The following is a 13,177-nucleotide window of genomic DNA, read 5'->3' as shown; positions in this document are numbered from 1 at the left end:
ATTCCGGCAACCACATGGTAGCTCACAGCAATCCCCCTGCCTCTGCCTCCTGAGTTCTGGCATTAAAGGCATGTACCACCAATGCCCAGCTTTGACTTCTTTTCTAAACAAAACACATATAGGCATAAAATTCATATATTCTGGCAGGCCTGGAGTTCACAGAGATCCAGCTTCCACTTTTTTTTTTTTTTTTGTGGACTCTCCTCTCTAACATTTATTTGCAATCTTTTTTTTATTACTTTTATTGAATGTCTATGATTTACATGTGATGCACCAAAATCTCTCTCCTCCCCCACTTAAAATCAAACAGATTCACAAAAAATCTTGTCACAAAAGCTGTAGTGTATCACACAGTATAGCTTTTTGTCCACATATGTTTACTTTTAAATGTTGATGGGTCTGGTTGGAGGCCTGCACTATTGTTACTGGATCCTCACTAGGACTGCTGTCGGATACCCCATTGTTGCTGTGTGTCAAGGAGATTCTTAATCTTTGAACTTGCAGGTCCAGCCCCTCATGTGTTCCAGCAGGTCACACATGGGGTAGATGTCGGAGGGAGATCCACTCAGAGCCCTGGGTCCGGGCCTGCTTTCTTGTCCTCAGGGCAGGGCCCATTCTCCTCAGGGCAGGGCCAGCTGACCAGCTACTATGTGCCCAAGGCTGGCTCACCTCCCAGACCCTCAAGGCCAGCTCTTCTGCTCCCGTTCAGTTTGCCAGATTGTTGCTGGCCAATCAAGGCTAGATGGTCTCCTACTCCTGTGGGTACTGCATCTTGAGGGCCATCCAGCAGGTGGCAGGTGGAGGCCCTTCAACGTCTTCGTTGAGTTGCTCGCAGAAACCAATGATGTTGGCCCAGCGTAGCTTCTTGCCCCGGGGAACTTGTGGCTCTGTTGATTCGTGCCTTCCGAGTCTTTGGTTCCATCGCATGGCCCATCCCCCATGAGCCCCCACCTCGGTGCTGCCCCTAGTATCCACCGCTGCACAATTCAGCTCTGCACTGAGCATGGCCCTGGCCCGTGAGAGGAGGTCCATGGGGCATAGCAACCCCTCCTCCAACGTCATCTTGGTGGGAGGGCATGGATGATCCACATGACAGGATTTCCTTCAGAGGATCAGACACTGTGCGATCGACGCCATCTTGAATGATCTCGGTTTGGGTATTTCTAATACATTGCACTAAGTATTTCCTCAAAATCAGGCTGCTCTCGGGAGTGAACATTTCTGTGTAGCTCTGGAACACAATCATCTTCCTCAGAATTCATTGAGGACCTCATCTTTTGGACCCCGCGGCCCCGTGCCACTGCACAGCCCAATCCGACCAACCTTTTAAGGCGGAATACCTAACTATGCTACCTGGCAAATGAGCTCCAGAGATCGCAGACATTTGACAACCATGGCTACCTTTAACAGTGGTGCAAGGGATCTGAACTTGAGTATTCATGCTGGCTCTTTAATAACATAGCCATCACCTAGCCCTCCTTCATTTCTTTGATACAGTAATTATTTGAAAGGAAATTTGGAAATTGTCCTGTCCCAGGTGTGTGTGGGGCGGGGGGGGGGGGGTGTTTCTGTTAATGATTTTAATTTACTTCCACTGTAGTTAGAAACTATACTCTTTAAAAAGTGTGAGTCTTAGCCAGGCATGGTGGCGCACGCCTTTACTCTCAGCACTTGGGAGACAGAGGCAGGCGAATCTCTGAGTTTGAGGCCAGCTTGGTCTACAAAGTGAGTCCAGGACAGCCTAGGCTACACAGAGAAACCCTGTCTGAAAAACAACAACAACTACTACAAAAAACTGGATTTTGGGCCAGGCATGGTAGTGCACACCTTTAATCCCAGCACTCAGGAGGCAGAAGCAGGAGGATCACTGCGAGTTCAAGGCCAGCCTGGTCCACAAAGCTAGTCCAGGACAGCCAAGGCTACACAGAGAAACTCTGTCTCGAAAAACCAAACCAACCAACCAAACAAAAAAGATTTCCAGCTGTGATGCTGGTTTGTCATTTCTCTTTAGTATTATCAATTTTCTTTCCATGCATTTTTAAAGTGTATGCTATTAAAGATCAAATTACTAATATTTGTTTAAACAATGAGGGAGCCTTTATTCAGACTCAGCAGTCAGTTGTGATAAGTGTCAAGATTATTGCAGTAGGAGGGAGAGATTGGATTCACCTATGAATAAAAGACCAAATGGGGATTATAGCCAACACAAGAAGGAGGAAGTTTGGAGATGGAAAATAACACAGGAGGAGGTGGGAGTGGGGGAATTCTTACTTATGCTTGGGTTTGCTTGCATGCCCAGCAACAATGAAAGCAAGGTCAAGGCCTTTGCTGAAGAGGGTGCTGGGGCCCCGAATTATATTTGGCTACTTCTGCCAGTGATTAGGTGTGCACGTTTTGAGTTACAGCTTTCTGCTGTTTGGCTGTTAAATAGTATAGGAGTCTTTATTAATGTTTATCGTGAATATTTATCAAGTTGGATTTGAATAGTTGTTTTTCTTGTTTCTTGTGTTTGAGTCCCACCCACACTGCTCCTTTTGGGTACTTAAGCAGTGGTTCTTGAAGTGATGGGGGGAAGAAATGTGCTAGACAGTCTATTACCTGAAAGGTTCAAGTTGCTACTGTGGACTTGGTTCTCTTGTTTTTATAAGTACGTAAGTAATTATCCAGAGGACACATAACATGTGTTCCAACAGCATACTGAATGTAAAGCTGCACAAAGAAATCTAAATTTTAATCTCAAAAAAGGAAAAAAAAATTAAATACAAAATAGTACTCTTCATTATCTTCAAGGATATAAATTGTTAATGCTCTTTATTGCCAACATGAAATGTTTTGTTGTTGTTTATTTTGTATTTGTATTATTTTGCATTTTGCAATGAGTATGTGTGCATGCATCTAGCAAGCATTTTGTTAGCTGACCTATCTCTCTGGCCTCGTTTTCTCTCATTTATTTCAGTATACACTCTATTTATTTTAGTTTCTGGTCTTTCTCTCCATTAGACATGGTTGTCTTACTTGGGAGGCAGAGGCAGGCAAATCTCTGAGGCCAGGCCAGCCAAGGCTACAGAGAGAAACCCTGATTCGGGGAGAAAGCAAAACAACAACAAAAATCTGACTTATAATGGGTTAAGTCGGCCCCAATGAAGGAGAGTATTGAGTGAAAGTATTAGGAAGCTGTCAAATAGTGCCTTTTTATATTTCATAGTCAGGTGAGTTTTTTTTTTTTTTTTTTTTTAAACCTCACCAGCTTTGATAGTAAGTTCTCTATTATTTATGGGCCGTGCCCTCTTCATCAGGAATCTGGAGTAATAGTGGTTTCTTCATGAATATTCATATAGTGATAATGCCTGCTATGTGCTGCAGTGTTTGGGCAGGACATACAGGAAGGATTTTCATCCTCCCGGAAGGCTTCCCTAGCAAGAGTTACAGAATCATAACAGTAGAAAGCTGAAGGTATGCAGTGTGCTTTGGGAACACATAATGGGACTAGAGGTTTTTATTATGTTCCTAAAGTTTAGACAAGAAATTAAAGGTAGACTTGTAAGGAGCAAATGCCTGTTAGAGCTGTTTATGTGTTTGAAGGGTTAGCATGCAGGATGGAAGTCATGGTCAGTTTCTTGTTATGATGCTAGAAGTCAATGGGGGAAAGAAAAACTAATGACAAGGAGTTGTATCAGCCAGTTCGCCTTTATCCTTATTTGCTTATCATTTATGATACAGGCTCCCATGGTTAAATTGACAGTTACTAGGCAACATTAATAGTGCTACTTACCTTTTCCGTTTATTTTTGTGTTTATATAGATGCTAACATAATTTCCTTCTTTCTGTTGCAGTCTTGGCCCTTTAGTAAGTAAAGTGAAAGAGTACCAAGTAGAGACAATTGTAGACACCCTCTGCACCAACATGCTTTCTGATAAGGAGCAGCTTCGAGATATTTCCAGTATTGGCCTTAAAACAGTAATTGGAGAACTTCCTCCAGCTTCCAGTGGTAAGCAAGAACATTTTTCTTTCTTTCTGCATGGAGATGGGTCCTCCCTGTGTTTCAGTGCATAGGCGTTATTTGAAACCTTATTTTTCTTCGATACAAATATAACTTAAGCAAATGGAAGTTAAATGTACCAGGTGTCCTTTTTGAAAGCTGTGTTGCATGTTCCACAGCTGCAAGTGAGAGAGAGAGACATTTGCTGTGCAGCCTCTGCAGTGGGAGAAAGATAAAAGCAAATATAAAGTTCTGATTACTTTGTAATTCCAGGTTTGATATAGTTTTTCATCAAAGCAATTTACTAGTAGCTTCAATTAAGCTTGAGCTCATTTCAGTTACTTGATAATTTAATAATTAATGAAGTTGGTGATTAGTTTCTGGCCTCTGCCAGAATTATCTAGGTAATATAAATCTGGAATTGGTCTTGACTGCAGTGCTTCTCTGAGTCTAAACATCATGCAGTTGAACTTTACAGAGATTAAGTTACCATCCACATCCTGTTTTAACTTACTGGTTGAATAAATATTCAAACACTATTGGAAGGTTCTGAATGTGACTTAGTGGCAGAGCATGCTTCCTGGGCATGAGGCCCTGGGTTCCATCTCTAGACCCCAAGAACGAAAACAATTCTTTCCATCTCAAACTAGTGCTTTTTCTGCCAGAGCACACCAGTGCTGCTTTACTTTAAGAAGCCATAGTCTTGTCAGTTCTGAGGTCCCTTCCTTACAACTCTTACCTGTTTACATACAGTTTTTTTCCTGTCATGGATGTTGGTTTTAACAAGATTTCTTTTTAACAACTGATGAACGTGTGTGCATGTGTGTGCGTCCGCGCGCATATACACTCCTTCTCCATTTGGTGAAGTGATTGCATTGGAGTTTATACTTTCTTTAAAAGAAAAAAATAAGGGCTGGAAAGATGGCTCAGAGCTTAAGAGCGCTGTCTGTTTTTCCAAAGTCCTGAGTTCAATTCCCAGCAACCACATGGTGGCTCACACCCATCTGTAATGAGATCTGGTGCCCTCTTCTGGTGTACAGGCACATGCAGGTAGACTACTGTATAAATAATAAATAAATCTTAAAAAAAAAAGAAAGAAAAAAGAAAAAGAAGATATTTAAGCATTGGAGTACAAATGCACCAGAACTTAAAGGCTATAGAGAACCCAAGAACAGAAAACTTTGATGTTTTTCCATCTGGAGATTTGTTTGCCGCACACATACTACATACAGGCTGCATAGCCAGCATTCAGTTAATAGTTGCCAGGCAAAATCTGAATAGTGAATTCACAACTATTACTTCTGATTCTTGGTTAGAGCTAGTATTTTTAACTGTCTTCTTAGCAAGGATCTTTTAAGTATCTTTAACAAGTTTAGCCTGTTGAATATTTGGTAACTAGTGTGGATATGGATTTAACACACTTTGATATCTTTTATTAACTCTTTTTGCAGGGTCTGCATTAGCTGCTAATGTATGTAAAAAGATTACTGGACGCCTTACCAGTGCGATAGCGAAGCAAGAAGATGTTTCTGTTCAGCTAGAAGCCTTGGATATTATGGCTGACATGTTGAGCAGGTAACTCTTCATTTATTTTGTGTATTGTGTGCATTATAAATCTTATGTACATTATTAATAATTTTCTTTGGTTAAGGAGATGTAAGCTATACTTACGTGTCACATATGTTCTGTCATTCTTGTGCTCTGAGTTCAGTTAATCTGCTGAAGTGAGGAGGTGCGTTAGTGGGAGTCACAAGTCTGCAGTTAAACAAGTAATAACCTTTAGCATCCGCATCCTTGTTTACACTGCATGTTTGGGGTGGGTTGGATTTTATTTACTTGCTGCTTTCCTACTTTCTAAGGCAGGTAGGCTTAGGCAGTTAAGTTTATCCTTTTTCTAATAATAGGTCTTTGTTATTTGTGACTACTGTTTATAGTTAACTTGGTTTGGCTTAAAAATAGTTGAGAGTTCTGATACAGAAAATTATGTGCACCGCAAACACATGTAGTAAAGGCTATTATCACCCTGACACAAGGCAGAATACGTAAATGTTTATTCCAGGAGGTAAGGTTGGAAATGGCTGAAAGGCCAAAGAGAGTTAAGATTAAGCGGGACTGTATCCAACGAAGTTTTTTATGGAAATAATGGAATTTGAAGAATAGAGTGACTAGTGTGCTGAGATGTAGAATGCATATATGCAAGAGCGTTGAAGAGGATATGTTAACATCTCCTTCCAGCATACAGAGTGAATACAAAGGTAGTAGAAGTTCTTTGGTAGGTTGGGGTTCTGTGAGGTGGGTGGAAATGTAGGTTTAATTGATGAACAGTTATAACCTAGACAGGTGTTTTGTCCCACATGTGATTTGTTTACTGGCACTGGCATTGGAGATAGGGACAGTGAGAATTCAGCTTTTCTTTCATTATGAGTTCAAATTTATCTCAACCTAACTTGTACTCTAAATATATATAGTGAGTTCAGAGTCTGTCTGGCATGTTGAATTTATTTGTATTCTTCTGTTTCTTTTTTTTCTTTCTCTCTTACCCTTTTTTTTTTCTTTTTCTTTTTTTTTTTTTAAGGCAAGGAGGACTTCTTGTTAATTTCCACCCTTCAATTCTGACCTGTCTACTTCCCCAGCTGACCAGTCCTAGGCTTGCAGTGAGGAAAAGAACCATCATTGCTCTCGGCCATCTGGTCATGAGCTGTGGAAATATAGTTTTTGTAGACCTCATTGAACACCTGTTGTCAGAGTTGTCCAAAAATGACTCCATGTCAACAACAAGGACCTACATACAATGCATTGCTGCTATTAGTAGGCAAGCTGGCCATAGAATAGGTAAGACATTTTTCAGTGCTTCAAAGCTGTCCTGTTTTTTCAACAATATATGTGTCTTGTTTGTGCATGATGTGTGTGTGTGTGTGTGTGTGTGTGTGTGTGTGTGTGTGTGTGTGTGAGAGAGAGAGAGAGACACACAATATGCGTGTGGAGGTCAAAGAGCAACTCTAGTCAGTTCTCTCTTGTCCATGGGTTTGGGGGATAAAACCCAGGCCTGCAGGCTTGTGCTGCAGGTGTGTGGACCGTCTGAGCCCTCTGACCGGCCCCCTAAAACTTCGTAAAAATGTTTAAGTGTGGTTTTAAGAAGCACTGTGCTTTTCCTAGGTGAATACCTGGAGAAGATAATTCCTTTGGTGGTAAAATTTTGTAATGTAGATGATGATGAATTAAGAGAATACTGCATTCAAGCTTTTGAATCATTTGTGAGAAGGTAGGTTTTAAAGATCTTTTTAATTTATTTCCTTAGGAATAGAATAGTTACTGAGATTAGGTAAGCAAAGAGAAACAGCATATGGGATTTCAGAGGTATTGTTTTTATTTGTTTATTAAATAGTAATTGATGGCTAATAAAATATTTGTAGCAAATGTCATCTTTTACTGTTACAAAGTCTGGTAGCCAAGCCGGGCGTGGTGGCGCACGCCTTTAATCCCAGCACTCGGGAGGCAGAGGCAGGCGGATCGCTGTGAGTTCGAGGCCAGCCTGGTCTACAAAGCGAGTCCAGGACAGCCAAGGCTACACAGAGAAACCCTGCCTCAAAAAAAACAAAAACAAAAAAAACAAAGTCTGGTAGCCTCATTTACTTTGAAAATGTTTAGCATTGTTAGAACTTAAAGTAGTCATGCTTCTTTTACCTCTATAAAGGGGAAGGAATACCAATGTAATATAAGTTGTCTCCAGAACAAAGGGGTGAGTTTTCTGAAGAGAAGCACAGAAATTGCCTTTTCAACCCTTTACACCTCTGATCTGTCATACCTGTATTTTGGGAATACAATGATTCTCAATTTGAAAACTTTTGACTCTAATTTTCTTTTAAGTCTTTTTTTTTTTTAAAGATTTATTTATATATTAAGTATACAGTGTTGGGGCTAGGCAGTGGTGGTGCACCCCTTTAATCCTAGCACTTGGGAGACAGAGGCAGGCGGATTACTGTGTGTTCGAGGCCAGCCTGGTCTACAAAATGAGTCCAGGACAGCCAAGGCCACACAGAAACTCTGTCTCAACCTGTCTGTTCCCCCCGCCCCCCCCCCCAAAGAAAGTATACAGTGTTTTTCCTGCATGTTCACCTGCAAGCCAGAAGAGGGCATCAGATTTCACTATAGATGGTTGTGAGCCACCATGGGGTTGCTGGGAATTGAACTCAGGACCTTTGGGAGAGCAGGCAGTGTGCTCTTAACCTCTGAGCTGTCTCTCCAGCCCCTTCTAAGTCTTAATAATTATGTGAAATCAATATTGGCTGAATGTTTGCTTTTGGCTAATACAATCTTTTTGGTGTCTTGACTCTAACTGGGTTTGGTCTGGACTTCTCCCTTTTACCTAATGGTTTAGGGGAACACGGGCACAGGCATGCCACTGTAAAATTTAATGTATATGGGTGTTTGGACGGTGTGCATGTCTGTACCATGTATGTGCAAGAAGAAAGCATCGGGTGCCCTGGAACTGGAATTAATAGGTGGGGTGAGGTTGAATCCAGGTTCTCTGCACGTGCTGAATTTTGAAATTTGCAGATGTTGAGATTCATTTCTGTCCAGTTTATGAAGAGTCCTGTAATCTTGATTCTGTGGACATGTGCATTTTTACAGTTCTTAGCACACAGTGAGAGACGACCGTGCTAAAGTATACAGTTAATCTATGTATTATTACATGTGCGGGGATGTACATCCTACAGTTAAGTTGTTTAAAAGACAAATCTTTTCAAACATGAAGTTCATGGGACAAAATTTTAAATGGTAAGAAACCACTTGCTATTATTGCTAGTACCTGAATCAGGGAGAAAAGTACAGTTTGTGTGTGTGTGTGTGTGTGTGTTTAAATTAGCTCTTATCTTTATATTTAGGTGCCCTAAGGAAGTTTATCCTCATGTTTCTACCATTATAAACATTTGTCTAAAATATCTTACCTATGATCCAAATTATAATTATGATGATGAAGATGAAGATGAAAATGCTATGGATGCTGATGGAGGCGATGATGATGATCAAGGTACTTCAAATCACACGAAAGGAGTCTGTCTGTCGTGTTTCACAAAAGAAGCCGGTGTGGGGGGTGGAAAGATGATTCTTACCTAAAAGCTGTAGCACAGCCTGGTTCCTTAGGAGCTGTCTTTTCCCTTGTGGTGCTCAGCCCACAGTGCTAGGCATGGGGGTGGGTAACCACTCTACTCTTTACGTTCCTGGCCCAGTGTCTGGTTTATTTTTTTTAATAAAGCAATTGTGCAAGATAAATTATTGTTACTAAAAAATGAATGTAATATACACAAATTCAGAGTTGTTTGGTTGATACTGAAAAAGTCAAATCCTAACTATGTGAGGCCCTGCTTAATGTTCATGAATAATGTAAACGTTTCTGTGACTTATGTGATTGAAGTCACACCGGTTTGTGGTAATGCTTCAAAGGCATAGCGATTGGAAGAATTCTAGTAAGTATATTTAAATGAGCAGATTACCAAGTATATGGTTTGGTGGGCTTCCAGATATTCTTATAGTGCTTTTTAGTTTGATTGTGTGGACTTATAACTGTTAAAATAATTGGGACTTTTTCTGCTACCTGCCCCAGCTCCCAGTTAATGGCGCAGACCATTTTGGATTTATTCAATAAACTTTAAGCTCTGTAACTGGGCAGATACTCATCTCTTCTATCCCAGTTAGGTCAGTCCTGATACTCACCACCTCAGTTTTGCCTTAGCCTTAGCTGCAGCTCTGCTCTCAGGGTGAACCTCTAGTGTCTGCTCCTTCCTCTCTCCTCTTCCTTCTTCCTGGACCCCTACACTGGGAACAGAAGTCCCATCTTCTTTTCCTCTGCCTCCTTATTGGCTAAATCAGCTTCTTTATTAACCAATCAGAGATAATTGGGGAGCACTGTTTAAAAAAAGTGGGTATAGGAGATTTTTCATAGAATGATAGTATCCATGTCAGGATTGCAACCATATCTCAGTATCTGAATACACAGTGTACCAGACCATCAACAAAAAGATGACTTTCTTATAAACTCTGTAGTTTAACTGATCTAAAAATCAAATACACACACAAAAGCCCAACTCCACCTACTCCTCCAGCAGTTCCTGTCCATTGTCTCTGTCTCTTAAGTTCATTTCTTCCCCTTCTGTCTTGAATGCAGCCCAGTGACGAACAAGCTTGCAAATGTTTAAGTTTTACTTACTCTCTCATTTAGCACCAAGGGACCAGGACACACACTTGTCTGCCTTCTGTTCCAGTTCTTGCTAATCTCCAACCACTAAATGTAGATGAGTCTGAATCCTTGTACTTACCTAGTACACTCTTCGATTTTCTGTGCATCTCACCTAGTCTTCTGAGTTTATTATCAGTATTAATATAGCTCAACTATATACCTTTCCTGCAAATCTGGGTTCATACCTGTAGGTTTAGTTGATGTTACTGACTGCATAGCTAAAGCGTCTGATCCTCGCCCTTTCTCCAGCCATTCAGAACCTGCTTCTTTAGTCTTTTCTATCCTAGAATAACTCTTTCATCCCTCACACCCCAGAGTCGTCCCTCACTTGGCATAACTTTATACCCCTTTAGTTAGCATTTTTATTTTAACACACTTAATCATTTCAGGCATTTTGTAATGGATTATCTTCCACCTGTTAGAATACAGTCTTCATGAAGACCAGAAAACATAACCTTGATGTCGTGCTTTCAGTGTGGTGTCTAGGGTAATGCTTAGCTCATTGCGGTCATGTGGGAAACATGTTATATTAGTGAAGAGAAATTTTAGGAATGAATGTATGTTTTAGCTTTTAAGTTGGTGTTTATTATACTAAATAACCCAAGGCACTCAGCTATTTTAAAGTCAGATGGACTAAATAATAGTATCTCTCAACATGGTATTGTAACTTAAGTGACTAGTTTTCTACTAAGCATGTATTTCTAGGGTGCAATTTCCGTGATGGTTGATGTGAGACAGAATTTGGTTTATTTTCTATTAAATAAGTCTATCTTGGCAGTACCTTGTAATTTTTAAATAGGTATTGTTAAATTAGTTTGACACGTATTTTAGGAGCATTTGGTTAAATTTTCCTATTAATATAGTAAAAATAAATGTCATTAAATCATTTGGAGGTTGGAAAATTTGTTTCCTAGAATTTTCTGAGGTCTAGCTGGCTGATAAGTATGCTAATTGAAATACAAACCATTAAAGTCCTTTTGTCCCCCATTTACCTAGTCTAGCACTAAGGAGTTATTTCCCTGATATATATTTTTCTTTTTCCCCTCTTGTGGCTCTGCCCACCTTGGCTGCTGTCCCATTAACTTAGTGGCCAGCCATCTGTGACTGGGCTGTTGCACTACTGCTGTAGGTGTGGCAAGTGGCGGTAATCTGTTTTTAAATGGTGAGCATTTTATGTCCAGTCTCTTCAGATAGACTGATAAAAAGTTGGGGGGAGAATGTCTTTGCTCCACACAAGAGGTTACGTGAGAACCTCTTGTACCTCTCTACATATAAAAACCAATGACAAGATTATTCTCACATAAAATTAATCATAACTATTCTTTTTAGTGCATCTATAACCAAATCGAGACATTTATGAGTTTAAACATTGAATTTATTGATGAGAAGGTGGTGAACAAGCCGCATGTCCATTACCTTCATAACAAGACAGCGCTTGGCCAATTAAAACAGCCATGGTATCTGTTGTGCATTCTACTTTTTAAAAAAAATACCTATTGCTATAGTTGGTAGAGCTGGGTTAACTAATTGTCTTGGTTAAGGATGCCAGTCCACTTCTGTGTGAAATCATGTGCTTTGTATACCATTAATAGCCTGTTCAACATTAAACCTTCCCTTTAGGGAGTGATGATGAATACAGTGATGATGATGACATGAGTTGGAAAGTGAGACGCGCAGCTGCTAAGTGCCTGGATGCCGTAGTTAGCACACGGCACGAAATGCTTCCAGAATTCTACAAGACAGTCTCTCCTGCACTGATCTCCAGATTTAAAGAACGTGAAGAAAATGTAAAAGCAGACGTTTTTCATGCGTACCTCTCTCTTTTGAAGCAAACTCGTCCAGTGCAGAGTTGGCTGTGTGACCCTGATGCAATGGAACAGGGAGAAACACCCTTGACAATGCTTCAGAGTCAGGTCAGTGAGCGCGTATGCTGTGCTTTGAAAGCCACTGACAGTGCTGCTTTACAGACTGTTCTGAAGGAAAAGCGTGAGAGCTGCTATTATTTAGAGAAACACAAAGTTATGAGTGCTTGTATTTGTAAACCTTTGGTTGTAATTTCAGTATACTAAGATTCAGGAAATTATATAAATGGAGATTTCAGAGCTGAAGCATCATATAGCCAGCCTTCACTCATAATTTGTACAATCTTGGACACGTTAGTAATTTTATTAAGCCTTGCTTTTTATCATTTGTAAGAGGATTTACTTAGAAGTAGCTGCCCAGGGCAGTACTTTAGTGTCTGGTTTACTGTGTGTAAGTGCTTGACTGTGTTATTATTATTAACACAGCATGTTTTGTTTGGCTTTTTATTCTCCCTAAGGCCCTGAACATTAAGTCACCATCACTCCCATTTGCTGACTGTGTGTCAATACTGGGTATTTTCCTGTCTATATGTAATTCCTGTAGCAGCTGTAGGCATTTCCATGTGTCTTTGCTTTGATTTTTTTTTTTTTTTGAGATGGTCTTACGCTATCGTCTAAGTTGACCTGCACTCTCAGCAGTCTTCTTGCCTTTACTCCCAGGCGCTAAGATATAAGGCATGATCTGCCATGCCCATGTGTCTGTCTGTATTTTATGGGCCATAAAGCAGATATTGAAAGATTAAACTAGGAGAGAAGAAATACTATCTCATATTCATATATATATCTATATGGAGGATTTTGAGACAGGGCTTCTCTGCGTAGCCTTGGCTGTCCTGGACTCGCTTTGTAGACCAGGCTGGCCTCGAACTCAGCGATCCGCCTGCACTCTGCCTCCCAAGTGCTGGGATTAAAGGCATGCGCCACCACGCCCAGCTATCTTCCCTATTTTTAAGTAATGCAAATATTTGAAACTGAACTTATTAGTAAAAGTAACATGTAGCTGGATGTGGTGGCATGTGCCTTAATCCCAACACTCCAGGAGTTAGGCAGATCGCTGTGAGTTCTAAGCCAGCCTGGTCTACAAATCAAGTCCAAGAT

The 13,177-nt window shown here is 40.5% G+C and overlaps 1 protein-coding gene across 1 annotated transcript in view; it reads left to right on the top strand.

The window, feature by feature from the left end:
• Nucleotides 1–13,177, top strand: part of CAND1 (cullin associated and neddylation dissociated 1) — a 39,251-nt gene that overhangs the window by 14,734 nt on the left and 11,340 nt on the right. Inside the window, exons 3-8 of the mRNA XM_084759758.1 lie at nt 3,834–3,988; nt 5,431–5,554; nt 6,555–6,811; nt 7,136–7,241; nt 8,866–9,011; nt 11,838–12,130. Coding sequence (XP_084615884.1) covers nt 3,834–3,988; nt 5,431–5,554; nt 6,555–6,811; nt 7,136–7,241; nt 8,866–9,011; nt 11,838–12,130 — 1,081 coding nt within the window. The remainder of the gene's footprint in view (nt 1–3,833; nt 3,989–5,430; nt 5,555–6,554; nt 6,812–7,135; nt 7,242–8,865; nt 9,012–11,837; nt 12,131–13,177) is intronic.

This window comes from Acomys minous (assembly GCF_964271855.1).
Source record: "Acomys minous genome assembly, chromosome: 15".
NCBI lineage: Eukaryota > Metazoa > Chordata > Mammalia > Rodentia > Muridae > Acomys > Acomys minous.
The sequence above is the reverse complement of the archived record's forward strand: the minus strand, read 5'-3'. Positions and strand labels throughout refer to the sequence as shown.